This window comes from Solea senegalensis, linkage group LG21 (assembly GCF_019176455.1).
Source record: "Solea senegalensis isolate Sse05_10M linkage group LG21, IFAPA_SoseM_1, whole genome shotgun sequence".
Classification (NCBI taxonomy): domain Eukaryota; kingdom Metazoa; phylum Chordata; class Actinopteri; order Pleuronectiformes; family Soleidae; genus Solea; species Solea senegalensis.
Genome location: NC_058040.1, coordinates 1,522,501 through 1,550,042, shown reverse-complemented (window position 1 = coordinate 1,550,042; position 27,542 = coordinate 1,522,501). Strand labels below are relative to the sequence as shown.

At 42.4% G+C, this 27,542-nt stretch overlaps 4 protein-coding genes across 4 annotated transcripts in view; 3 read left to right on the top strand and 1 right to left on the bottom strand.

Moving 5' to 3' along the window:
* Positions 1 to 2,090: 2,090 nt before the first annotated feature.
* Positions 2,091 to 6,425, top strand: LOC122758728 (WD repeat domain phosphoinositide-interacting protein 4). Its single transcript, XM_044013022.1, has 11 exons — positions 2,091 to 2,226; positions 2,441 to 2,549; positions 3,434 to 3,508; positions 3,592 to 3,696; positions 3,792 to 3,897; positions 3,984 to 4,078; positions 4,441 to 4,520; positions 4,611 to 4,819; positions 5,683 to 5,784; positions 5,892 to 6,037; positions 6,133 to 6,425. Exons 2-11 carry the CDS (start codon positions 2,501 to 2,503, stop codon positions 6,240 to 6,242), a joined length of 1,077 nt encoding a protein of 358 aa, XP_043868957.1. The 5' UTR covers positions 2,091 to 2,226; positions 2,441 to 2,500; the 3' UTR covers positions 6,243 to 6,425.
* Positions 6,426 to 7,240: 815 nt separating this feature from the next.
* Positions 7,241 to 8,934, bottom strand: LOC122758729 (EKC/KEOPS complex subunit Lage3-like). Its single transcript, XM_044013023.1, has 3 exons — positions 8,855 to 8,934; positions 7,651 to 7,779; positions 7,241 to 7,564 (listed from the first exon to the last, which is right to left on the bottom strand). The coding sequence occupies exons 1-3, from the start codon at positions 8,902 to 8,904 to the stop codon at positions 7,450 to 7,452; spliced, it is 294 nt and encodes a 97-aa protein (XP_043868958.1). The 5' UTR covers positions 8,905 to 8,934; the 3' UTR covers positions 7,241 to 7,449.
* A 1,919-nt stretch (positions 8,935 to 10,853) lies between these two features.
* Positions 10,854 to 23,281, top strand: LOC122758452 (cGMP-dependent protein kinase 1-like). Its single transcript, XM_044012657.1, has 20 exons — positions 10,854 to 11,070; positions 11,732 to 11,870; positions 13,030 to 13,096; positions 13,183 to 13,282; positions 13,479 to 13,592; positions 14,685 to 14,790; positions 14,868 to 14,931; positions 15,794 to 15,871; positions 16,147 to 16,241; positions 16,334 to 16,399; positions 16,482 to 16,556; positions 17,045 to 17,141; positions 17,230 to 17,369; positions 18,608 to 18,697; positions 19,124 to 19,256; positions 19,377 to 19,540; positions 19,699 to 19,821; positions 20,470 to 20,532; positions 20,632 to 20,682; positions 22,847 to 23,281. The coding sequence occupies exons 1-20, from the start codon at positions 10,857 to 10,859 to the stop codon at positions 22,974 to 22,976; spliced, it is 2,109 nt and encodes a 702-aa protein (XP_043868592.1). The 5' UTR covers positions 10,854 to 10,856; the 3' UTR covers positions 22,977 to 23,281.
* Positions 23,282 to 27,355: 4,074 nt separating this feature from the next.
* Positions 27,356 to 27,542, top strand: part of LOC122758025 (stanniocalcin-like) — a 3,119-nt gene continuing 2,932 nt past the window's right edge. Inside the window, exon 1 of the mRNA XM_044011807.1 lies at positions 27,356 to 27,498. Coding sequence (XP_043867742.1) covers positions 27,381 to 27,498 — 118 coding nt within the window. The 5' untranslated portion in view covers positions 27,356 to 27,380. The remainder of the gene's footprint in view (positions 27,499 to 27,542) is intronic.

The following is a 27,542-nucleotide window of genomic DNA, read 5'->3' as shown; positions in this document are numbered from 1 at the left end:
TGCTACTTACACTGCTGCTAGTAGCACCGCTAGCACCGTCTCTGCTAGTGTTGTCTGCCTACCGCTGCTGCTAGTGGTACTACCAGTGCTGCTAGTACCACTAGTAAATGTTAAATGGTTTGTATTAGTCTTGATGACCACTCATAGCTGTTTTACATTCGAGTTTGCCATTCACCCATTCATTCACACCCATTCACACGGACTTACAGCGCATTTATCACTCATCTTTCATACCCGTTCAAATGCTGCTAGCACAGCTGTCTCTGTTGCTGCTAGTATTGCCAGCTACTAACGGTACTAGCAGTGGTGACATCCGCCGCTAGTAGTGCTACTACTGCTGCTAGTGCTAGTTCCGCTGCTAGTGTTGCCTATCGCTAGTACCACCTTATTACTGTGGCTATTGATGCTAGTATTGTTTGCTACTAGTTACACTAACTAGTAGCGCTAGTACTGCTGCTTGTGCTAGTGACGCTGCTGCTAATATCATTATATATATATATTTTTTTTTTACATACACATATGTGCATGTAGTGTTAGTAGCAGCGCCACCTCTGGTTTGACAATACACACACACATTACATGACTATCTGCTCCATTAACAGCTAATTAAGATGTGACTGATCTCCTCTGAGGGAAAGTGTTCTACTTAACTGCCTTTCAAGCAGATCCTCGTCCCACATTAATCTCCTTCCCCAGGGAAACATTGATATTGATCTTTTTTTCTCTTTTTTTTCCCATGACACCAATCTCTCCTCCATGTCATGTGATGTGACCCACTAAATCCAAACCAGTGCCAAATTGTATCACAGCCCCCAGTGAAGATGAGTCATATTTTGTATATTAGTTTTTAGTGATTCCTATTTTCTTTCATGAATATTGAATATAGTTTTTTATGGCGCTTCCTCGTATTTAAAAATACTGTACTGTGTTTTGGATGAACCAGGAGACTTGACTCAGAAAATGATATTTATTTTAAGTTTCAGTGTGAGGCGTCTGCACACTGAGGTGCACTGCACCGACCTTTTTTATTGCTCTTTTTATGTTAATGATGAAAACGCCTTCACGAGGAGCAGCTCTCTGTAAAATCACCTGGAACGACCTGTTGATGTTGCATTAAAATAATGGAGATGCTCTTCTGAGAGGAAGAACTCCTCACCTGCTCACGTTACATGTCTGATCAAAGTGGCATTTGAGAAAGTGGCAGTATGTGTGTGTGTGTGTGTGTTAAGAAAGGATTTGGTTTATTTGTTTCCAAAGTTTCTGCTTATTTAACTTTTTACTCAAAATCAAATAAATAAAATCTACGTCAGTTTACGATATCTGAAGAACATGTTCACGTCTTTATCTCACTGTTAGACACACCTTTCTAACAGGAAACTGAAGTTTATAAACCACTCACTCTCCCACACCAAACCTCATAGAGAAAATCAGTGATTTTAGCTGGCAGGGACACAGGAGCTGCTGTCTGCTACTGCCTCGTGGTGGTCACTTTGTGTCACTGAAGTAAATCTGAAAGAAGGATTTCAAACCCCAAAGTCACAAAATAAGAATTTAGTGACAAAGACAGCAGTGGATCAACAACTCCTGAAAATCACTGATTTTCTCTTTTGGTGTAGAAAGTTTCTGGTTCTGTCCTCATTTGTTTCCATGTGACAAACTCAGATCACTGTTACTACTCCTATGTCACCACACCAGTCCCGTCATGGTTAATATTATTTTATTTAGATTTAATGACTAAATTGTAAACCTAATCTGTTTCAAACTAATTGAAGCATGACTGAAACACATGACAAACACATGATTCCCAGACAATTTCGTCAAAATCTCTCCTTTCTGAGTTATAATGCTTAACAGAAACAACTAATATTTCTAATTCTAATACTTCTACTACTGATACCTCTTATACAAAATATTATTAGTATTATTTTAACAGGGAAAACCAGTGTCTTCCTAACCGTATAAGAGGAAAGTAATTGATACAACTAACGTCAAATTGTATATATATTTAAGTAATTTTGTTCTTATTTATTTGGTTTAGTCGCTTTGGTTTCATTTGTAAATCAAAACCGGAAGCAGGAAGAAAACCGGAAATACGTAAGCGTGACGTTTCGTTGAAAAACAAAAACAAACCTCGGTGTTCCATCGCCGTCGCTGTTTGTTTGATTGTGTCTTATATTTCCCGCCCTTTAAACCTACACGGTGGTGACGTCACTCGTCGTGTTCATGGTGAGACTTTCATTTACGTCATATAAGGAGTTTAAAAGACGAGCGCACCCGTGGTTTACACCGCTGCGAACTGATGCTAGCCCGTGTTAGCTCAGGATGCTAGCACGATGCTAGTGGCGGAGTGTTGCTCAACCCGCGGTGTGTGTGTGTGTGTGTGCGCATGTGTGTCTGTGTGTGTCTGTGTGTGTATATGTGTGTGTCTGCCGTGTCACAGGTTGTTGTTTCAGTCGTGGTGAAGCTGTAACAGCGCAGTGAGGCTCCTTTTCCCCCAGCCATGACTCAGCAGAGAGGAGTGAACAGCCTGCAGTTCAACCAGGACCAAAGTAAGAACCACACTGAAGGCTCAGTGCTCACAACAAATGTTTAGTTTAGTGTGGATGTTTGAATCACTGACACATTGTCAGAGCTGTGAGCGCCCCCTGTGTTGAGAACCACACTGACAGGCACTCTCACCCTCAGTGAAAACATGGCTGCCTGTAGAAAAAAAAGTGACTTTAGTCACTAAAGTAAAGACTCACTTAATAAGACGCATGTCAGTTTAAGTCTACGATGTCATAACACCATGTTCACGTCTTTATCTCACTGTGAGACACACTTTTCCGACAGGAAACTGAAGTTTGTAAACCACTCACTCTCCCACACCAAATCCCATAGAGAAAATCAGTGATTTTAGCTGGCGGGAACACTGGTCCTCTGCTGCCTCGTGTGGTCACTTTGTGGGGTTTGGTGTGGGAGAGTGAGTGGTTTACAAACTTCAGTTTCAGTGAGATATCGTGATTTAAACTGACGTGTATTTTATAATGCAAGTCTTTTGTTAACATTTCTGAAATATTATATTTTTATATGAAAATATAGCACAAGTGTGCAGGAATCTGAACGCTGAGGAAATTCAGGTTGCTTCATTGTTTTCTTCTACTCTATATATACATATACATATAAAAAGATTATATTTTTTATCACCATGACATAAAAATTTGTTTTTAAAGAAACACAACATCAGAAAGTTGAGTTCCAATAAACAAAAAAAGCATAAAAAAGTAGATGCAAAAATCTGAAATCATAACATCAAACTATTACTAGAAAGATTGTAACAACATAGTCAACAAGACAATCATAAACAAAACAAAACAATTTAAGTTCATGTGCTGTAGCGGTGTCTTAGTTAATGTGCATGTACATTCATGTGTTCATCGCTCTCTGATTATAGGCTGTTTCTGTTGTGCGATGGAGACCGGGGTCAGGATTTATAATGTGGAGCCTCTGATGGAGAAAGGTCACCTGGGTGAGTCCTGCTCTGACCGTCACTGTCTTCTCTGACACTTGGAAACTAAATAATGAAACGTGTGTGTGTGTGTGTGTGTTCAGATCACGAGCAGGTTGGCAGCGTGGCTCTCTGCTCCATGCTGCATCGATCTAACCTGCTGGCCGTCGTCGGAGGAGGAGTGAATCCCAAGTTCTCAGAAATATCTGGTGAGTCATCTGATTACCAGTGTTCATGTGTTCACGTGAACGAGTGAACGCATCATGAATGTAGATGTACAGCTTTGTTGTTGTCTGTTTTCCAGTGCTGATCTGGGACGACGCTCGGGAGTCACGTGACCCCAAAGACAAGCTGGTCCTGGAGTTCACCTTCACCAAACCTGTCCTGGCCGTCCGCATGAGAACTGACAAGTGAGTCCAGTGTCTCAGTCTCACGCTGTCGTCCCGCTGCGTGTCATGTGACTGACGTCATGCTCTGTTGTTTGTTTCTTTAACAGGATCATCATCGTGTTAAAGAACAGAATCTACGTGTACAGTTTTCCTGACAAACCTGCCAAACTGTTTGAGTTTGACACCAGAGACAATCCCAAAGGTAAAAGACTCGTTTAGACATTTTTAATCTGTCGTTGCTTCCTGCTGGACATAACGATAACTGTATAACTGTAAATAAAGGCGAAAAACAAACCAGTACCTCACAAACTGTGGGTCGGGACCCATCCATGGGTCGCAGGACATTTTTTCTGAATCCCCAAGTACATTTTGCTGAGAGACAATTTATGTCTGAAATAACATAGATAAAATGATTTTCAAATGAGTTTCAATGAATTTACCAAACATTTCATGGAAATGATTTGTTCACGTTTTCAACGCAATGTTAGCTTTTACAGTTGTTGGGTTTTACAGATATGGCTGTGTGTGGGGAACTTGACCTGAGCTGAGGTGGTTTTCTTGCAGGTCTGTGTGATTTATGTCCCAGTCTGGAGAAACAGCTGCTGGTCTTTCCAGGTCATAAATGTGGCAGCCTGCAGCTGGTGGTGAGTTACAAACTCCTAACTTTACACAATTAATCATTTACGTTCAACATCTTATTATATGTATTGTTGTTGTTGTTGTGATTTATTTAGGACTTGTCCAACACCAAACCCGGAACATCGTCTGCTCCTTTCACCATCAACGCTCACCAGAGTGAGATCGCCTGCGTGGCTTTGAATCAGCCCGGCAGCGTGGCGGCCTCGGCCTCTCGCAAAGGAACGCTCATCCGTCTGTTTGACACCACGACCAGAGACAAACTGGTGGAGCTGCGCAGAGGAACCGACCCGGCCACGCTTTACTGGTACGTCTCCAACACGGAACTCGGACGGGAAGCTTTGTCAGTGTCACAGTCGACACAGGCGGTGGGATCTTTGATTCGCATTCTATTTCCATTTGAACTTGGACGTTGGAACTGGTAGTGACGTCGCTCGTTAACACAAATGTCTGATTTACGACGAAATGAAGCTATTAACGAGTTCTTGACCTTTTAGAAATGTTGAGTTTTTTTGACTACAAATGGAACGCACCCTGATTCCTGCTGTCGCTCAAAACAAGTAAAGGTTTTCTCGTTAATAAGTTAGCTAATTCTTCACGTTTGGTCTGAATATTTTTTACAACCTTATGGGTATCATGATATATTACATATTGCGATACACGCAACAAGCTTGAATCATGACGGTAATTGTCATAAAATGTGTTTGATTAACGTTAAACAGCAAGAGCAATGGAAATATTTCAGATATGTGCTGCACTGTGTCACCTTGACCTCTGCTGCCACCCATTGGCTTTATTATGCACTGCACCTTAGGTGATGTTCTTGTCTGCAAAGTTTACCTCACGATATTCTGCAGAATAGCACAGGCCTCATTTTTTGTTTTCCACTTAAATGTGAATGTGATGTTTCTTGAGGTGTACCTCAGGGGTCAGTGCTGGGCCCGATGCTTTTCTCCATTTACATGCAAATATGTGAGATAAAAAGCACATAGACACAATATGACTTTATTTTTTGATGCTGTATAAAACAGCATCAAAAAATATAGAAATAATAAAACAAAAATGACAGAACATAAAATTAAATGGATTAAATCGAAGTTAATCTGAATTGTGTTAAGGCTATTAAATTTCAGGTCCAGTTGTGATGTTTTTTTGTTTGTTTTTATTCAGCATCAACTTCAGTCACGACTCCTCGTTCCTCTGCGCCTCCAGTGATAAAGGCACCGTTCACATCTTTGCGCTGAAAGACACCAAACTGAACCGCCGCTCTGCGTAAGAACAAACTCTCCACATCTTCTCTTTTTTGCCCCTAAACTGTGGTGAAGAATGTCTTTAAATTGAACTCATGTCCGTCTGTGTGTCCCTCTTCTTCTCTTCAGACTGGCTCGTGTGGGGAAGGTGGGTCCAGTGATCGGTCAGTACGTGGACAGTCAGTGGTCGTTAGCCAGCTTCACCGTTCCTGCTGAATGTGCCTGTATTTGCGCTTTTGGAAAGAACACGTCCAAGAACGTCAACTCTGTCATCGGTGAGGAAACGTGTGGAAACACAAAGTGTTGAGAGCGTTAAATTGACCATTTAGGCGTGAATTTGTGTCTTAAATTTGATTTTCTTCCCCCGCAGCCATTTGTGTGGACGGGACTTTCCACAAGTATGTGTTCACCCCCGACGGAAACTGTAACCGCGAGGCCTTTGATGTTTATCTGGACATTTGTGACGACGACGACTTCTGAGGAAAACAAAGACTGAGAGAAAGAGAGAAAAGAGACGAGGATGATGATTATCATTGTTGTTTTCTGGAGACGGACAGAAACACGGACTTACTGCTGAAGCTCGTTCTTTAAAAAGTTGTGATTCTAATCATGTGTATCTGTGAACGTATGAATGAACATAAAGTCTGTTTTATTATCCTGTGACGATGTCGCATCATGAGTTTTCAGATGAAACATCCGAGAGATCGTCCGAACTTTCTCCGGGGTTCACTCTTCACGTGTGATTGTCGAGGATGAGGAAGAGCATGAAGGCAGGAATAATGTAAAACCCCATATTTTCCTGCCGTTTCCTCACTCTCGCAGGTTTGAAAGCAGAGGAACAAATATATAAAAGTGTAGCTTTCACAAAAACCACTATTTCAGGAACAAAAGATGTTTGGTAAATTAATTCCAACTTAATTTTATGCACGTTATTAAAAACAAACAAATGTCAGTGATAAGGTTTGGAAAATGATCTCACTTTCAATTATATTAAATTTCACAGTATTTTACCACCATTTGGTTTAAAATCCAAAAAACTGCCTCTGATCTCGTCATAAAACATTTAACAGTTGATTCGATTTTGATGAAACGTCACGGCGGTCGAAACAAAACATGTTTTCGTCTGACTCAAGAATTCAGCTCGGCTAAATTCAATTTTCAAATGAAATGACCCAAATAAGAGGGTTGTGGGATTTTTAACCTGACAGCGATTAAATGATTAAAGCGAAGCCACATGGTCGAAAGTTTTCACCAAAATCACTGACAACGATGTCACAGCAGCTCTGTGCTTTTATTGTGACAAGAAAATGACATTTTAAACTTTTATTATTCTGTCACATGTGTTTTCACTAAATAAATAGTCTTGCTTCTGGGTTAACATGTGACACAATTCAATTATTATGATCACTGACAAATGTAAAATGACTGTGGTCAAACTTCTGATTTCTTTCCTGTGATAAAAGGAAAAAGAAACTGGATAACATGATTGTGCAGTGCCCCCTCCTGGTCAGATAGTAGTACTCCATTTATTAAGAAAATTTAACAGATTTTTACAGTTCAGTTGCCCGTTGCTCAAATGTCTTTTATATAAAACCCCAGTTTGAATGTGCTCATGAATCCTGATGATAAGTCCAGTAATGGATCCAATAACAAACAAAAACGTCCCAGACAGTTGGTTTGTGATGTGTCAGTGGGAAACAGGAGGCCCGAACATCTCCATGGTCTCCACCACGAGCGACAGATGATCCAGAAACGAGTTCACGGACACTCGGAGGATCCGGGCTTCGTCTGCGCTCCAGCTCCTGGAAACACAAGATACACACACACGAGACATTTCTTGTAAAATAAAATAAAACATGGACAGCAGTAAATCATCTGCTTTCCTTACACGGACAACGTGCTGCCGGACACTGTGAGGCGTTTGCTGATGCCGCCTTTCCTCGGCTCTCGGTCCGGAGACAGAGAGTGCAGAGCGATGTCCGCTTCACGGGATGTCGGGAACGGGACGTCCAGAGAGCTGAGGGAGGAGTGAAGGAAGACTTCATTCTAGTTATAGTGGCTTAGTTTGTTTGAGTCAGGGGTCGCAAACTCAAAAATGACCACAATTAATCTGGTCCGGAGCGGCCAGGTCCAACTGATTGGTATAAAAACAATAGTTCAGTCAGGGTGGAATAATATCAAGATTTTCAAATGTGCCGCTTATTCTCACACACTGGACCTTTAACAGACCTGCTTCATTGCATTATTTTAATTAATAACCAAGTTTTCTCGTCAAATGTAACTCATGAACATCCTCTCTGCTTTTATTCCACCACAATCATGAGTTAAAGCTCGGGGCAGCAACATATTTTAGTGTTTTTTACTTTTCAGAGTAACTAACTCAAGTGGGGCTTTTAGTAATCCATTTATGTGTCAATTGTTTTCTCAATTAATCAGTTTTAATATATGGAGCAAAGAAACCAGACGTTTAAGAAGGTTTCGGTCATCGATGAGTCACTGCAGCCCTGATATCAAGCGATTCATGAAATGAATGGCATTGAGTTTAACCTGATAATGTGAACGTAGTAGAGAACAGGGAGGTGAGCAATCTGCTTTTAAAAACAATATTATTGATACGATATCTACACCTGCTGCAAAATATTACATCCATTTCACGACATGACGGACTAAATATTGGTTATTTAGTCTGTCACTCTAGAAATATCGACAAAAAAGTCGAAAAAAATACAGTCCATAAGCTCCTCCTCCTCCTCCTCACAACGTCAGAATCTGCTTGAGAAACATGCTGATTTAATCTTTTCTTTACTCTCGCTGTGATTCAAAGATAGTTTTCTGTGCAGTATTTTCTCCACAATGAACAGGAGATGCTAAAAAATAATTCGGCACATTTCTAAACTACTCAAAATTACAGGCTGAAAGCAGCTCGTGTTGTTGCCCCCACCCCACAGTGTCTGTCAGCACACTTCCTCCTGTCATTTAAGCCACGCGTCGTTCATTACTGTAATTAATGTAAAGCAGAAAATGTTCGCACAAGTTTAATCTCGTCAGTGACGTTCTTAAACAAAAGTTCCGCGGCTGATTTTGAAGGATACAAGAGCAGTTTTCCTGCTTCTGCTGTGGCTTCTCCTCCCGACGCCGCCATCGTGCTTGTGTTGTGTTGAACTCAGCGGACAGGAAGTGACGTTCTAATCCATGTCGGGCGGGGAGAGGAGAGACACGGTGGCGCGATGCTACTACCAAGCGGAGGACTATGGTACTGCACCCACATAACAACGTAACAGAAAACAAATGAGAAAATGTCTCCTCAGACGTGAAATAACATCAAAATAGGATGAGGACGAGTTACAAACAGCTATGGAAACCCTTTTAGATAATTTCATTAAATTAAAACCTTAATTTTTCACAATAAATACATAATTTACAAGTAAAATATGAGTCATAAAAATAGACCAATCAAAGCAGAGTCTGCTGACTTTCAACATAAGAGTGAGGTATGACTTTTATTTTGTAGTAGCGCTGTCAAACTCAGCTGTTCCTCCTCTTCTTCGTCCCTGAAGCTTCGCCCTGTGACTCTGCTTCAATCCGAATAAAACCATTTCTTTATTTATTGACTGATTGATTGTTTTTGGATATAATCTGATCAATCCTCAACGGGATCTACTCTTCCTCCTCCTCCTCCTCCTCACTCTTCACTTTCTCCTGCAGCATTTTCCCAGAGTGAACAAGTGAGTACGTGATGCATCTGTTTTCATGTCGAACATGTGACTCATATTTCAGTTACATCAGTAAAAACATGTGGAGATTTTAGTCATTAATACACTTGAATGTATTTAAATAATTTATTTTATTAATTTCACATCATTTTCTTCATAAATTCATGTGAAGATTATTGTAAAATGAAACATATTTCAGTAGAACCAGTGTTGTTTTTTTAATTATTGGTTTAAAATCTATTTTGAATTAAGAATTCAAATTAATTCATTGTAATTTGAATGAAATTCAAACAAAGATACATTTAATATATTATTAAATATAAAGGAAAACAGTAAAATAATTAGTAATGTAATGTATTCAAAGTAATTACTCAAATGCATTTAAATAATATACATTGTTTTATTTTATTGCTGTTTTATCATAGATTCATGTGGAGACTATTGTCAAATTAAACATATTTCAGTAGAATCAGTGTTTGTTTGTTTAACAAAATCACCATTAAAACATTTTTTTTAAGGGAAAAGCAGCAAAATCCTCATTCTAATTATTTAATTGTATTTAATTTAAACATTTATTAAACTTCTAATAGGTTATTCAAATGAACTGATTGTAATGTGAATGAAATTCAACTCAAATAATGAATGTTATTTCATTTTCTCATTTGCATGTGCAGGACAATGTAAAACCCCACACTTAATCAAATAATGCAGAAAAATAAAGTCACACAAAACCATAAAGTGTCCAAAACTACACATAAACACTGAAGAGCACGACCAGAGACTGGAGCTTTTGTACTGCCAGCTGTTAATGAGCAACAGGTGTAACTAATGTGGGCGTGGCCTCAATCACCCTGGTAATTTTATTTGTATTTTTGACTTATTTGTACTGCTGCTACGATTAAGTTATCTATCTATCTATCTATCTATCTATCTATCTATCTATCTATCTATCTATCTACGTAACAAAGTAATCTGAACACAGGTGACGAGATCGACAAAAAAAATCTAATTTAACTCATACAGAGTAAAGACATATTCACATATTTATGATGGAATATCTAAAACTAAGACAAAATAATAATATTATAAAGTTATATCTCCCTTTACTTAATATTTATTGTAGATTCTTTTTCATAATATAGGTTATTTATGTGTTTATTTTTTTGTTTTCTCCTTCTGTTAATGTCTGTATGAGTTTGTACGTTAAATGTTATGTGTGTTACTGTCACACGATCAACAAAATAAGATACAAAATAAGACTGAAAATCAAGTAAATTAAGATAAAAAAAATAAATGTTGACAAAATGAAAACTAAGAGTCCAGATAAACCAAAGACACCTGTGTGTGTTATTGTGCAGTAGAGCCGTGGATGCTGGTGTACATGGCCGTGTCTAAGGGGGGCAGCACTCTGCGGGACCTGCAGCTGGCCCTGCAGCTGAAGATCGAGGAGCTGCGACAGAGAGACGCGCTCATCGACGACCTGGAGCTGGAGCTGGACACCAAAGACGACCTCATCCGACAGCTGCAGTACGAGCTGGACAGACACCGCAGCTCCTCGCAGGTCACTGTTAGTGTCGCGGAGACGACAAACACAGGTGTGGCAACAGCGCACAGTTTTTTAATGTGTCATAATATATTATTTGTGAAAAAATGTCTAAAACACACACAAAAACATGGAAAACAGATAGGAAACATATTTTAGTGAACATTTTATCATGGAAAAATGTAATAATATAATAATTAAGGTTTTTTGAAGTGTGTTTGTATGAGGTAGTGACACATATTTAGTCCTGACTGAGCGGTGAGCGCCCCCTGCACTCAATTCAAAGAATAACATCTACGTCAGATTAAGTCTATGTTATCTTAAGAACACATTTACGTCTTTATCTCACTGTTAGACATACTTTACCAACAGGAAACTGAAGTTTGTAAAGCACTCACTCTCCCACACCAAAGCCCATGGAGAAAATCAGTGATTTTAACTGGCGGGGACTCAGGAGCTGCTTGTCCAGGAGTTGCTGCCTCGTGTGGTGACTTTGTGTCGCTGAGATTATTATTCAGAGAAATTTAAAATGCTGAAAACGACAAAATGACACATTTGAACTTAGTGATGGAGGCAGCAGTGGATCAACAACTCCTCTGTGTGTGTGTGTGTGTGTGATGTTAAAATCACTGATTTTCTCTGGGAGAGTGAGTGAAACGATGATATATAAATTCTGTACAATCAGGTGCTTTTGTCTCTGTGAATGTTTGTAGAAGAAGCAGTGACTGTGAATCCAGTGGGTTCTGATGAGCCTCTGCGTACAAAGAGACAGGCTATCTCAGCAGAACCGTCAGCACTGGACCCGTCACAGCTGACCGATGTCACGCTAACAAGCTACTGCAAATCAAAAGAGTAAGTCAATGTCAAACAAACGCTCTCAAAAGTTCACTTCCACAGAGACGACAAAGCAGAACTGCGTCCTAGCATTCTGTCAACGCTTAAACAGAACAGGCTAGCATGCGTGAATCGCTGCGTCATGATCAGCTGATTAAAGAAGAGCTAGTTTTTACATATTAACTTGGAATAAAACGTTGACAGAAGTCAGAAGTGGGAGTGACGTCGAAAATAAACATTATTAGCGGTATTTAATCTACGGATAAAAATTTGACAATACTATCACGTGTATTGTAAATAAATGTAGATTTTTGTAAAAGTGTAATTATTACGACCTTGGACTACAACTGTAACTGACCACGAGTCAACACCGATGCTAAGCTGTATGCTAACTGTTTATAGTAATATTGTTTCATGTATTTTGTTGACACCACTTCTCCAATATTGGCTTTTTTATGCTAACTAGCGACATTAGTGAACAAACTAATATGCATCAAACTAAAGCACAACACCTAAATGTCCATGACATTAATACTCAGCTATAAAGGCTAATGGGAGCTGTAATGAAGTGTTTGTCCGCTGACATCGCCAGTTAGCATTAAGTCAGCGTTACTGTTAAAATATGCTATCACAGTTTTGTTTTTCTGCTAATTAGTCACGTTAGCTCACAAAAATTGCCAATACAGCTCATATTAGCCTTTTCTAGTTGAGCATTGAAGCCGAATGACACTGACGTTTATGGGCTTTGTTTTGATGTAATAATCCACACTAAATGTTGAATTCATGTTTTAATTTCACACAATTTCTCTTTTATGCTAACAAGTTTTTTGTTTTGATGCTAACTAGCAACATTAGTTAACAAACAAAGCCATTACATCTCCAGTTAGCCATTTATAGCTAAGTAATAATAGAATATAATTTTTCAGAATAATTTTTCTGTTAGCTCGGCTGTCACGACACATTTTAAAATGGCTGACAGTGATATGTGTGTGTGTGCCACAGACTTTGTGTCTGTTCTATGTCCTTGTAAATGTTCAATACATGAAGTCAGTGCTTTGTAGAATTTCGAGTGTCCTTCACGCTGAACAGTCCTGTGTTGGTGTTTGATGATGTAACGAGGTTGATGATCCACACTGAACAATAAATGATCTTTTTTGACTTGTTTGTGTGTTTTCAGATCCAGTGAGTTGATTCAGAAAGCTCTGATGGACAACGACTTTATGAAACACCTGGAACACGGACAGGTGAGGACACACCTGTGCTGCTGTTAGTCATTCTTTGTGTATGTGTTAGTGTGTAAATATGTGTGTGTGTGTGTGTGTGTGTGCAGATCCTCACCATCATGGACTGCATGCGTCCGACCAGCTTAACCAAAGGCTGCTGTGTGATCCAGGAGGGAGACGACGGCTCCACCGTCTACGTCCTGGAGGGTGAGACACGGGGACGCAGTCGTCCAGCTGTCAATCAAAGTGGTGTCATAACAACATCATTCACAAAATGGCGGACACTGAAACTAGTGATTGAGAACATGAAGTAGAAGCTCATTTTGTCCTTGACTTGTCGCCCCCTGGTGGCTGTTGAATAAATTGTTACTGTGTGTATGTGTGTGTGTGTGTGTGTTCACAGAGGGGATGGTGGAGGTGACAAAACAAGGGAAGAAACTGTGCAGCATCGGTCCAGAGAAAGTGTTCGGAGAACTCGCCATCCTGTACAACTGCACACGCACAGCCACTGTCACAGGTGAACACATGAATGTACACAACAGACACCCGGCGTTGTTTAAGAGTCCTGAAATAAACAAAAACTAACACCACTTGGCTCCATTTTAGTTTGAAAGTCCAGGAGTTTTAATTTGAAAGGACAAAAATGCAGACTTTTGAAAACAATCACAGTTTCCTGTGCTCACTTCCTGTTTGGTGCCAAAAGAAAAAGTGAATAAAAAGATACAATAAAAGTGTATTAAACAGGCTCAAATATGAATAACTAGAATAATAGATAGGAATTCTTCAGGGTTGTCGGCGTGGCTGCAGATTGCGAGTTATGGAGGTGACATTTTTGGGGTTTTTTACCCCAGAACTCCACTTTCTAATGAAAACCTGGAGGTACAGACGCTCAGTTATCATGTTTCAAACACATGAGAGTACAGACACGGCAAATACGTGAGTGATGTGAGTGACCCTGATGGACCCGGAGAAGAACCTGCACCACGTCCACGGCCATCACTGCTGCAGGAAATGAAAAGATTTATTCATCCTTTGACAAAAAGACATGAAGGATGAAGGTCGAGTGCGCCGCGCTCAGACTTTCTCATCTGATTCAGGACACACACACACACACACACACACAGATTTCTCAACGCCTGAGTGAATAAAAGCCGTCAGCGAGGCTCAGTAATGTGTGCACGTACTGCATTTCACTGCAGGAACCATTTTGTCCATCATTTTCTAGTAAGTGAGGACATTTTGACAACGTTTATCAGCCAGTCTGAGACTCAGAGGCTCGTAATCGCTTCAAACTTGAAGAAATCTACATCAGCGTCAGGCTGTTCACGTCTTTATCTCACTGTGAGACAGACTTTCCTACAGGAAACTGAAGCTTGTAAACCACTCACTCTCCTGCACCAAAGTCCACCGAGAAAACCAGTGAGTTTAACATCACAGCTGCTGCTGTAACAAGTGAACTTCCCCAGTGGGGGATTAATAACGTCAAATCTAATCTAATCTAATCTGAGATAAAGTCGCCTATGTGATGTGAAAAAGTGAAAGACAGATCCACTCCTGTGTCCACAATCACTGACACGGACTTTCTGTCCTCTTGTCCTTTTGTCTCAAGCCTTGACGGACATTAAGCTGTGGGCGATTGACCGGCAGGACTTCCAGACCATCATGATGAGGACTGGTCTCATCAAACTGTCCCAGTACACAGACTTCCTCCGCAGGTACAGCTCACGTTCACCACGTCACCGTGTTCACACGCTCATCACATGACATTAACCTCCTCCTCTTCCTCCCCCAGTGTCCCGTCTTTCCAGTCTCTCCCTGAGGACATTCTCAGTAAACTGGCCGACGTGCTGGAGGAGGTGATGCTTACATTGTGTGTGTGTGTGTGTGCAGAGTGTGTGTGTGTGGGTCTGCAATGAACAACAGACTGATGTGTGTGTGTGTGAGCGACAGACTGATGTGTGTGTGTGTGTGTGTGTGAGCGACAGACTGGTGTGTGTGTGTGTGTGTGTGTGTGTGTGTGTGAGCGACAGACTGATGTGTGTGTGTCCTGAACGGCGGGCTGTGTGTGTCGAGCGGCAGACTGATGTGTATGTGTGTGTGTGTGTGAGCGACAGACTGATGTGTGTGTGTGTGTGTGTGAGCGACAGACTGATGTGTGTGTGTCTGAGCGGCAGACTGGTGTGTGTGTGTGTGTGTGAGCGACAGACTGATGTGTGTGTGTGTGTCTGCAGGCGGCGGGCAGTGTGTAATGTGTGTGTGTGTGTGTGTGAAGCGACGGGCAGTGTGTGTGTGTGTCTGAGCGGCGAACAGATGTGTATGGCAATGTGTGTGTGAGAGCGGCAGACTGATGTGTGTGTGTGTGTGTGTGTGAGCGACAGACTGATGTGTGTGTGTGTGTGTGTGAACAACAGACTGATGTGTGTGTGTGTGCCGCGTCAGACTGATGTGTGTGTGTGTGCGTGTGTGTGAATGACGAACTGATGTGTGGCGTGTGTGTGTGAGCGACAGACTGATGTGTGTGTGTGTGTGTGTGTGTGAGAGCGACAGACTGGTGTGTGTGTGTGTGTGTGTGTGTGTGTGTGTGTGTGTGTGTGTGTGTGTGTGTGTGTGTGTGTGAGCGACAGGCGTGTGTGTGTGTGTGTGTGAGCGACAGGCGTGTGTGTGTGTGTGTGTGTGTGTGTGTGTGTGAACAACAGACTGATGTGTGTCTGTGCTCAGACTCATTACAGCGACGGTGATTACATTATCCGTCAGGGAGCCTCCGGGGACACGTTCTTCATCATCAGCCAAGGACAGGTGAGGACAACTGAAGACAACAGTCAGATTATGAGTCTATATGCAGATGATCAGTGTATATGTACGATCAATGACTGTGATGATCTGTGGTTATATATGAAGACAATGAAGGGTTGATAAATAAAGACGATCACTGACAGTGTATATGCAGATGACTAATGACTGTATGTACAGTTTAAACAGAAGATAATTCACTGCATCTGATCACTGATGTTATTCCTCATCCTGTTGAGCAGAGGAAGGAGCTTCTCTTGTGATGTGTGTGACTTCCACAGGTGAAAGTCTCTCAGCAGAACTCAGACACTGACGAGCAGGTGCCAGAGAAGACGCTCACTAAAGGAGACTGGTTTGGAGAGCAAGCACTGAAAGGGTGAGACTCACACCCGACGCTGTCGTCGCTTTGTTTCTGTTCATTTTCACCTTCACTGAGTGTTGATGAAACCGTCCGTGTTCCGTCCGCAGCGAGGACGTCCGTACAGCCAGTGTCACGGCAGTGGGAGACGTCACATGTCTGGTCATTGATAGAGAGTGAGTTCTCTGTGTCTCTGTTTGTCTCTGTCAGTTTGAACACAGTGGTGGAGTCTAAAGGGAAACTGTGTGTGTGTCTCAGGTCGTTCAAACAGCTGATCGGAGGACTGGACGACGTCAACAACAAGCAGTGCGACAACGACGAAGTCAAGGCCAGGTGAGTGAGAACCAGGTTCAGCACAGTTACGAGGACTCGGACTAAACTCTGTAGGTTAATAACAGTTACAAAAACACCCTGAGTCCAGATCTGTTTCCACATCACCATCAAAACCGTGACATAAATCCTCTCACTGGACCATTGGGTTAGGGTTAGACATTCCTGGAAAATTTAATCTAAATCTGTCTCTTACTGTTACGGTTATGTTGCTCATGTTTGCTTCTTAATCTTAGATTCAATGAGATTAGATTTGACTTCATTGACCCCACACTGGGTATATTCTCTTCTCTGAGACATAAGAGGCGAAAATACTACAAGTATCTCACTGTGAGACACACTGAAGTCTGTAAACCACTCACTCTCCTGCACCAAAGTCCAGAGAGAAAATCAGTGATTTTAGCTACTGGTCCTCTGCTGCCTCGTGTGGTCACTTTGTGTCACTGAGCTAAATCTGAACAATTATTTCTCGTCCTCTTCGCTCTCCTCAGGCTCCAAGAAGAGTCAGACTTCTTCTCCAGTGTTACACTCAAGGACTTCAATATCATCTGCACGCTGGGGATGGGAGGCTTCAGCCGTGTGGAGCTGGTGAAGTTACACTTTAGTAGTTCAGCTTCAGTAGATACGTCAGCGTGTTGCTGTATGTACTGATGTGTGTGTGTGTGTGCGCTCTCAGGTGCAACTGAAGAACGATTCCACGCGATCTTTCGCCCTCAAAGTGTTGAAGAAGCGTCACATCCTGGACAGCAGCCAGCAGGGCCACATCCTGTCAGAGCGCCGCATCATGATGGAGGTTCACAGTCCGTTCATCATCAGGTACATCATCATCATCATCATCATAGTGTAAATACAGGATACGTGACGCTTATGAGGCATTTAAAGGTCCACTCAGTAACTCTTCATTGGTAGAAATTCAATATACTACACAATAAAATTAGATTTTTTTGCTTTGAAATAAAATGTATTTGGTTTTTGTCGCCTTAAAACATCGTATTTCACTCCACTAACATCACCCTGAAGCATAAACGGCAAAACCACAAACACAAATCATCAATTCAAACAGTCAAAAATAACTCCCAGAACAACAGGTCAGGACAAAGTGAACCTGGAAACACAGGTGATCACAGCGAGGGACAGGAGAGCTTAACCACAGATAATGACACCACACACACGACAGGAAAACTAAACCAGACCATAAACAAGGATTTCATTTATAAAACAAAGTGAGGATTCAAAAGTCTATAATAGGAAAAATCAAATGTCCAAAGGAAAATTGTAGGAGTTCAAATACAGATTGAAAGTCCATTCATGTACATAAACACTTACACTTGTTGATCTTAATGTAAATATCTCATCAGCCACTCTGTCGTCATGTCGACAAGCTTCAGAATGAAAAGGGAGAAATGTGATTGAAGTGAATTTAAATGTCATCAGGCGTCATGTGTACCTAATAAACTGGCTGCTGTTCATACAGTGTAAGAATAATAAATAATAATAAGCTTACAGAGACATGAACTCCAGCATAAAGTTACATACATGCTTTAACTTGATGTTTTTATTCATGCTACATGCTACGCTACTGTAGCAACTAACTTTAATGCCATGTATGTCGATGAATACACTAGAATACACTCGTCAATAAAAGCAATGTTTCCGCTCGTTTTCTTCACAGCGACAGCAGCAAAGTCACATGGTGTAAATAATCAAATGATTGACAGCTGAGTTCCATTTAGCTTCCACATGTTTCACTGTAGTTACACATGGAACGTTCCAGTTGTAGTCGGAAGTCGGAATTTCTGAGCATAAACTGGAGCGCCCCCGCCGTGACATAGGATCCAAGATGGCTGCCACTAGCATCGATGGCTGTTATTACACTGATGTCGTGTTTGTGTCGTACACGTAGTTTAATTCTTATCCATGAACATGTAGCTACACTTTAAATGTTGTAGAGACAGAGATGCTAACGACAGCTAACACTAGCTAGCGTGAGATAGCTGTGATGAGAACACTGATGTAGCGTGTTACTGTCCTGTGATGAAACTGTCGTCTCACAGGTTGTACCGGACGTTCAGAGACTCCAAATATCTGTACATGCTGCTGGAGGTTTGTCTCGGAGGAGAACTGTGGACGCTGCTCAGGGACAGGTGTGTGTGGACCAAAGCCCTGTGTTACACACACACACACACACACACACAACAGAGTCAATAATCACACGTTTATGAACAGAAATAAGCAGCAGGTGTAGATTTTTCTTCATATCCTCAGCGTATCTCGATCAAAACTTTAGTCAAATCAAAAACTCTTGTTTTCTTTTTCATGATATTTTGTCATAAAGACGCTGACGACAGGAACATCATCAGGTGCACGCTGAGGATTCTGGTTTCAAAAGTGAAGTCGAGAAGACGCAGTTAGCCACTAGAGGGCAGAATCTAGAATCTTCCAATTTTCTTCCAATGTTCCCATTCAGAGGAAAATACACAATAAAGTATGACACTTGTGATTGGACTGTCCAGGAGGGGGCGCACTCTGGTTTGGGTCAGAAATCATGTATCTGCACCATGTTCTCGCAGAGGTTCGTTTGACGACAGCATCACACGTTTCTACACGGGCTGCGTCATCGAGGCTCTGGCTTTCCTGCACGCCAGAGGAATCATCTACAGAGACCTGAAGCCGGAGAACATCATCCTGGACCACAAAGAGATCGTAAACTGGTGTGTGTGTGTGTGTGCGTGTGTGTGTTGTGTGTGCGTGTGTGTGTTGTGTGTGCGTGTGTATGCGTTTCACAGAGAGCACTCAGCGTTTGTCTGCGTCTCTGCTCCACAGGTGGACTTTGGCTTCGCTAAGAAAGTGGGTCTGGGGAAGAAGACATGGACGTTCTGTGGGACTCCTGAGTACGTGGCTCCTGAGATCATCCTGAACAAAGGTCACGACAACTCGGCCGACTGCTGGTCGCTGGGGATTTTGGTGTTTGAGCTGCTCAGTGGCAGGTAACCACCTCTGATTTAGATGTTTCCATGCTCCACAGTGAGCTCATCATTTAGGTAGCAGGGAAACATCCTGAGGACCAGGACTTAGAAACACGACCATAGAATGACTGGGTATTTACGGCGTGGTGACCTTTAACCTCTTTGTTGTCTCTGCTCAGTCCTCCATTCTGTGGCTCTGACCCCATGAAGACCTACAACATCATCCTGAGAGGCATCGACATGGTGGAGTTTCCCAAGAAGATCACGAAGAGCGCGGCCAACCTCATCAAACGCCTGTGCAGGTTTGAGTCTGAGCGACAACAACTGACACACACCGACTCACACTGCTGAGTCATCGTGTGTGTGTGTGTGTGTCTGTGTGTGTGTGTCATTCTCTGTGTGTGTGTGTGTGTGTCTGTGTGTGTATGTGTCTGTGTGTGTGTGTCATTCTGTGTGTGTGTGTGTGTGTGTGTGTGTGTGTAGTGTGTGTGTCTGTCTGGCGTGTGTGTCTGTGTGTGTGTCATTCTGTGTGTGTCTGCATGTCTGTTTGTGTGTGTGTATGTGTCTGGTGTGTGTGTATAGTGTGTGTGTATGCGCAGTGTGTCTATGTCTGTGTGTCTGTGTGTCTGTCTGTGTGTGCTGTGTGTCTGTGTGTGCTGCGTGTGTGTGTGTGTGTGTGTGTGTCTGTGTGTGTATGCATGTGTGTCTGTTGTGTATGCATGTTTGTCTGTGTGTGTGTGTGTCTGTGTGTCTGTGTGTGTATGCATGTGTGTCTGTGTGTGTGTCTGTGTGTGTGCTGTGTTCTGTGTGTGTGTGTGTGTGTCTGTGTGTATGCATGTGTGTCTGTGTGTGTTGTAGTGTGTATGATGCATGTGTGTCTGGTGTGTGTGTGGGTTCTGTGTGTGGCTATGTGTGTCTGTGTGTGTGTGTGTGTGTGTGTGTGTGTGCAGGGACAACCCTTCAGAACGTCTGGGGAACCAGAAGAACGGAGTGAAGGACATCCAGAAACACAAGTGAGACAATACAGACAATAATATGCTCGTCACTCAGTCACTGTGGGCGACGACGAGAGCGTTGTCATGGCAGCAACGTTTTCTTTGCTCCTCCTTCAGGTGGTTTGAGGGATTCAACTGGGACGGACTCCGGCAGGGAAGCATTGACTCGCTCACGCCCGCGTGACACACACACACACGCCAAGACGACGCACACACACACACACACACACACACACACGCGACGCACACACACACACATGCACACACACACATGCACACACGCACACACACACATGCACACACAGGTGCACACGCGTGTATGTGTGGATTCAAGGGTGGTTGTTTGAGATGCTGACATGTGAGCGCCCCCTATGTCAAATTAAAAATGGAGGAAATGTCTTAAAGTGGACATATTATACCCTATTTCCCCCATTAAAATAGTTCCCTGGTGTCCTAATGAACATGTCAGTGACATGCTTTGGTCAAAATACCATAAGGATGAAGAATCATAGTAGTTCAATAACCCTGCTAAACCCGCCCCTTTCAGAACGCTCAGTTTTATGCATGGTCCCTTTATATGCAAATGAGACACAGGCAAACACATGCCCACTTCTTCCAGGGGGTTTCTGATTTGTCCTCTTTACAGCGCTCACTCGCTCAGCTCCTGTTCCCTCCCCTCATTCCTCTCCCCCTCCCTCCACTAGTTCTCTGACAATATCAACATGGCAGGGTTAGGGTCAGTTATGACCTCTATGTGACCTTTTCTTAACAATGTGTGTGTTTGTATGTCGCTGACTAAATACGGCGACCGCTGGCCGCAGTCTGATGTGAAGTGGTGCGAACACACGAACACACGATTGCTGACTTTATCCGGCACATTAGCTTCATATATAAAATCCTCTGTAAAACACTGTGCTCCACTGTGCAGCCACCAACAGCACACTTGTCCACCGTGTTGACATAATACCGCTCTTCCTCCCTCGCCTGCACTCTCGCAGGGACAAGGTGGAGCTAAGGTGGAGCTCTCCAAGTAAACTTACTGGTGGGCGGTAACATTCGCGGTGAAATGCACATGCTGACGTCATAAGTGCAGGGAATTCAACATCGAGTGTTTTATCGCCTATACTTACACTAAGGGGGACCACGAAAACATGACTGAGTATTGTTTTTCCACACTTTGGCGACTGGTAGGGCCTCCAGAGTCCCAAATATAAGTATTACAATGGTTAAAAAGTGGATTTTGCATAATATGTCCCCTTTAATGACGTACTAATGTAATAAAATCTACTTTATCTCACACACACACACACTCACACTCACACACACTCAATCTCACTCTCACACTCACACACTCACTCACTCTCACACACACACACACTCTCACACACACACACACACACTCACTCACTCACACACTCCTCACACACTCCCACACACACACACTCACACACACACACACACTCACTCACACTCACACACTCACCTCACACACACACACACACACTCACACACACACACTCACTCTCACATCACCTCACACTCACACACACACACACTCACACCTCACACCTCACTCTCACACTCACTCTCACACACTCACACACTCACTCACACACACACTCACTCTCACACACACACACACACACTCACTCACACTCACTCTCACACACACTCAAACACTCACTCACACACACACACTCTCTCTCTCACACACACACACTCTCACACACACACTCACTCACACACCAAACCATCAGAAAAATCACATACATCATACTACACACACACATACACACACTCACACTCACACACTCACACACACACACACACACTCACACTCACACTCACACCTCACACACTCACTACACACACACACCTCACTCACACACCTCCCACACACACACACTCACTCTCACACACACACACACACACACACACACACACACACATACACACACTCTCACACATCACACACACACTCACACACACACACACACACACACATACACATACACACACACACACTCCCACACTCACACACACACACACACTCACACACACACACACTCACACACACTCACTCTCACACACACACACACACACACACACCACACACTTCACACTCACACACACACTCTCACACACACTCACTCACACTCTCACACACACACTTACTCTCACATACTTACTCCCACACACACACTCACTCTCACACACACATAGGCTTCTGTTTCCTGTTGGAAACGTTTGTCTCACAGTGAGATACAGACGTGAACATGTTTAGATATCATGTCTTTGGTGTTACAGTTGTACATCTGTAAAGTTAAATTAGCCCCTCCTCCTCCTTCTTTTGTCCTCGTCAGGTGAGTGGACCACTGGACACCAGCAACTTTGACTATTTCCCTGAGGACGCGGACGAGCCGCCTCCTGACGAAGAGTCTGGCTGGGACCTGGAGTTTTAAACGTGTCAGAGAAAGAGGAAGAGAAGCCATGGGAGGAAGATGAGTCCAGAATCACATGCAGACATGTATAATCGTGTTTTAACTGCTGAAGAAGTCTGATCATCTCCTGGTCAAGATAATCCCTCACTAGTCCTGTGACAGGGACGTCTGGGGTTAGATTTAAAGGCACCTGGTTAAATGGACGACAACATCGTCTGCATCACGACACACTTTAAAGTCCTTCCATCTTCTGGTCTGGAACTCTGCTTTTATCGTTCAGACTTTTCCCAACGATAAACACCAATATTTATTAAACTTTGAATTTATTCCTCAGCTGTTTGGACTGTTTTTGCTGCTAATCCTTGTTTTTCTTTGATCTTTCTGTCCTTGTGCATTTACCTCTGTTTTTCTTCTTCTTCTACTTCATGTGCTTGTGAATGTCCTCGCTCTCATTCAGCCTCGCTCTCTGTGCTCACACTCACCTGTTTTCCCTCGTGAAGGTGTTATTTTTCAGTGATAAAGTGTGGCTGACATATGTGTCAGTGCTGTGTCTGTGTCAGTGCTCACAACACCCAGTTCCTCACAAGAACCAGGAAATCAGCAAAAACTGATTTTAGCCTCTTAACAAAAGACTGAGTTAATAAAACTCTGCGTCAGTTTAAATCTACGATATCTTTAAGAACGTGTTCACGTCTTTGTCTCACTGTGAGACGGACGTTTCCACTGTAAACTCTCCCACACCAAAGCTCATAGAGAAAATCAGTGATTTTAACTGTCCTCTGCTGCCTCGTGTGGTCACTTTGTGCCACTACAGTAAACCCAAATGTAGGACTTCAAATGGCGAATTGACAAAATAAGACATTTAAACTTAGTGATGGAGGCAGCGGTGGATCAATAACTGTGTATAACTGTGTGTGTGGGAGAGTGTGTGTGTGTGTGTGTGTGTGTGTGTGGAAGTGAGTGAGTGTGAGTGTGTGTGTGTGTGTTGGGGGAGTGTGTGTGTGTGTGTGTGTGTGAGTGAGTATGTGTGGGAGAGTGAGTGTGTGTGTGTTTGTGTGTGTGGAGTGAGTGTGTGGGGAGAGTGAGGTGTGTGTATGTGGGAGAGTGGGTGTGTGTGTGGAGAGTATGTGTGTGTGTAGTGTGAGTGAGTGTGTGTGTGTGACAAAATAAGACATTTAAACTTAGTGATGGAGGCAGCGGTGGATCAATAACTGTGTATAACTGTGTGTGTGGGAGAGTGTGTGTGTGTGTGTGTGTGTGTGTGTGTGTGTGTGTGTGTGTGTGTGTGTGTGTGTGTGTGTGTGCGGGAGTGTGTGTGTGTGTGAGCAGAGGCGCATGGAAGTGTGTGAGTGTGTGTGTGTGTGTGTGGTAGGTGTGTGCGCAGTGTGTGTGTGTGTGTGTGTGAGGTGTGTAAGGGTGTGGGGTGTTGTGTGTGTGTGTGTGTGTGAGTGTGTGAGTGTGTGTGTCTGTGTGTGTGCTGTGTGTGAGTGTGTGTGTGTGTGTGTGTGTGTGTGTGTGCGTGGAGTGTGTGTGTGTGTGTGTGTGTGTGAGTGTGTGTGTGTGTGAGTGTATGCGTGTGTGTAGCGTGTGTGTGTGTGTGTGTGTGTGTGTGTGTGTGAGTGCAGGTGTGTGGTGTGTGTGTGTGTGTGTGTGTGTGTGTGTGTGTGTGTGTGTGTGTGTGTGTGTGTGTGTGTGTGTGTGTGTGTGTGTGTGTGTGTGTGTGTGTGTGTGTGTGTGTGTGTGTGTGTGTGTGTGGATGTGTGTGTGTGTGTGTGTGTGTGTGTGTGTGTGTGTGTGAGTGTGTGTGCGTGGTATGTGAGATGCGTGTGTCGCGCGTGAGTGTCGCGATGCGATGCGTGTGTGAGAGAATGCGTGTGTGCGTGTGCGTGAGTTGTGAATGGCGTGCGTGTGTGAGTGTGTATTGTTATTGATAGCGATGATGATGATGATGATGATAGTGGTGTGTGTGTGTGTGTGTGTGTGTGAAATTATTGATGATAGCATTGATTGATGCGTGCATATTATTGCGTAATGATAGCGTGTGTAGTCGAATTATTACTAATGTTGTGGGGACCTAAACCTGTTTACACAGTCACATTATGGGGACTTGTCCTCCTTGTGGGGACAAAAAGCAAGTCCCCATAACGTAAATTACTACATTTTAAGGTGAAGATATGTTTTAAGGTTAGGGTTAGGGTTAGGGTTAGGATTAGGATTAGGCCAGTAGTAATTGTGGTTAAGGTTAAAGTAAGTCTCCAAGAAATGAATGTAAGTCAATGCAATGTCCCCTCAAGTCATGAATGTCGAACGTGTGTGTGTGTGTGTGTGCGTGTGTGTGTGTGTGTGGAGTGTGTGTGTGTGTGTGTGTGCGTGGGTGTGTGTGTGTGTGGGAGGGTGTGTGTGTGTGTGTGAGTGAGTGAGTGTGTGTGTGTGTGTGTTGTGTGTGTGTGAGTGAGTGAGTGGTGAGTGTGTGTGTGTATGAGGGAAGTGTGTGTGTGTGTGAGAGTGTCGTGAGTGTGTGTGTGTGAGTAGGTGAGTGGTGTGTGTGTGTGTGGGAGAGTGTTTGTGTGTGTGAGAGTGTGTGTGTGTGTGTGTGTGCGTGAGTGTGTGCATGCGTTGCGTGTGTGAGTGTGTGTGTGTGTGTGTGTGTGTGTGTGTGTGTGTGTGTGTGTGTGCGGAGTGTGTGTGTGAGTGTGTGTGTGTGTGTGTGTGTGAGTGTGACTGAAGGATGAAGGAAAGAGTTTGATGTGATGAAAACTAAAGTGTGAGAGGAGGAGGAGGAGGAGGAGGAGGAGGAGGCAGATGTTTATCAGTGAGCGTTGACCTCCAGGCTGATAGGGGTCACCAGGTTTCCTCTGCGTGTGAGGTTCACTGCTTTCTGTGCGTGATGGAAACTCAACCACTCTCCCACAATTCACTGAGATAAGACACACAACATTTTCCACGTTCACACGAGGCAATAAAATGACAACTAAAATAATTTCAACGACATAAAATAAAGGTAAAAGTAACAGAAAGAAACAACATCAAGAAGTTATTATTTTAATCCCTTAAATCTGATTTATTTTATGGACCTTTATGGAAAAAATCCAAATCGCTGCCTCGATTTGCTTTTTTTGTTTAAAATTTATTATATTATCGATTTATCAGATCTTTTATCTATCCTTTATTTTTATTATTGATTTATTCCGATAACTTACATATATTTTATTACATGTATATAATAATAATAATAATAATAATATTAAGAGTAAATGTGTGCTCTGCAGTATATTTGGACCTGTTTTCTTTGTGACTCAGTGAAACCTGATACTGATCAGTTTTTTCTCCTCCACTGAACGACAAAGTGACGACAAACACTTTCCTGTTTGTTCTTCTGCTGTTTTTAGTTTGTTTCATAGAAACACAAAAAAGAGAAACCTTTCAAAATAAAGATTCAAATTACATAAAAAACACCGGGACATATATTTAAATATCATGAAATAACAATATATAATAAAAGTTTGTGAGCAGGAAAAATACAACATTGACAAAGAGCCAGCTGTTGGATATTTATAGTATATTTATATATATCTATATCTATACATATATATGTATATATGTATATACGTATATATATATATATAAATGTAAAATGTATAATTTAAATTATTTCCTGGATTTAACAGTGACCATTCACAATATAAGAGTTTATTTTTGGGATAAAAGGAGGAGGCTAACGAAAATTAATCTAATTCATTTTTATTTTATTTCAAATGTGATTTACAGTTAAAGACATTATTAATACAGAAAAATACTAAATTTATACAATATAATATTGATCAGTTATAGTATTTGTACAAGAAAATATTGATTTATCATCATATTTGTACTAAAAATACTGACCAATTACAGAAAAAACAATAATACAAGGAAAAATGACACAAATATAATATCATGTATACAGTAATGTATATGACGTCATTACTGTGAATTACAGCATTTAGACAAGAAAACAGTGAATAATCACAGTATTTGTACAGGAAAATGTCTCATGTATGTGTGTGTGTGTTATTTATGGTAAGATTAGACTTTTCTTCTAAATTAACTATATCATTTAATTGTTTTTACACTTTGTGACACAAAGTGATTTAATTAAGGAAACACGTGACGTGACCAGTGACGTCACTAATGCTTTAAGGGGGAAACTAAAACACCTCAGTGAGTGGAAAGATCAGATTAACTCAGCAGGTTAATTAAAACCAGGGATTAACCATTAACTGAGTGCGCGCTCCCGCGGAGCTGCTGCGCGCTCTGATGTCGGTGTTTGTGTATAAATGTGAGCGGAGGTCAGAGAATCAGCAGCAGCATCATCATCATCATCATCAGCAGCAGGAGCACTTTACCTTCATCGTCATCCTCATCTTCATCTCCATCTTCATCATCATGCTGCGCGCCTCCTCTGTCCTCCTCCTCCTCTCCGTCCTCGGCTCCGCCGTGTGCTTTGAGACGCTGCCGGAGGAGGCTGCTCCTCGCCGGGCGAGATTCTCCTCCAACAGCCCCGGTGAGTGACGCGGGGTTCTGCGCTTTGATTTCATGTCACATGAT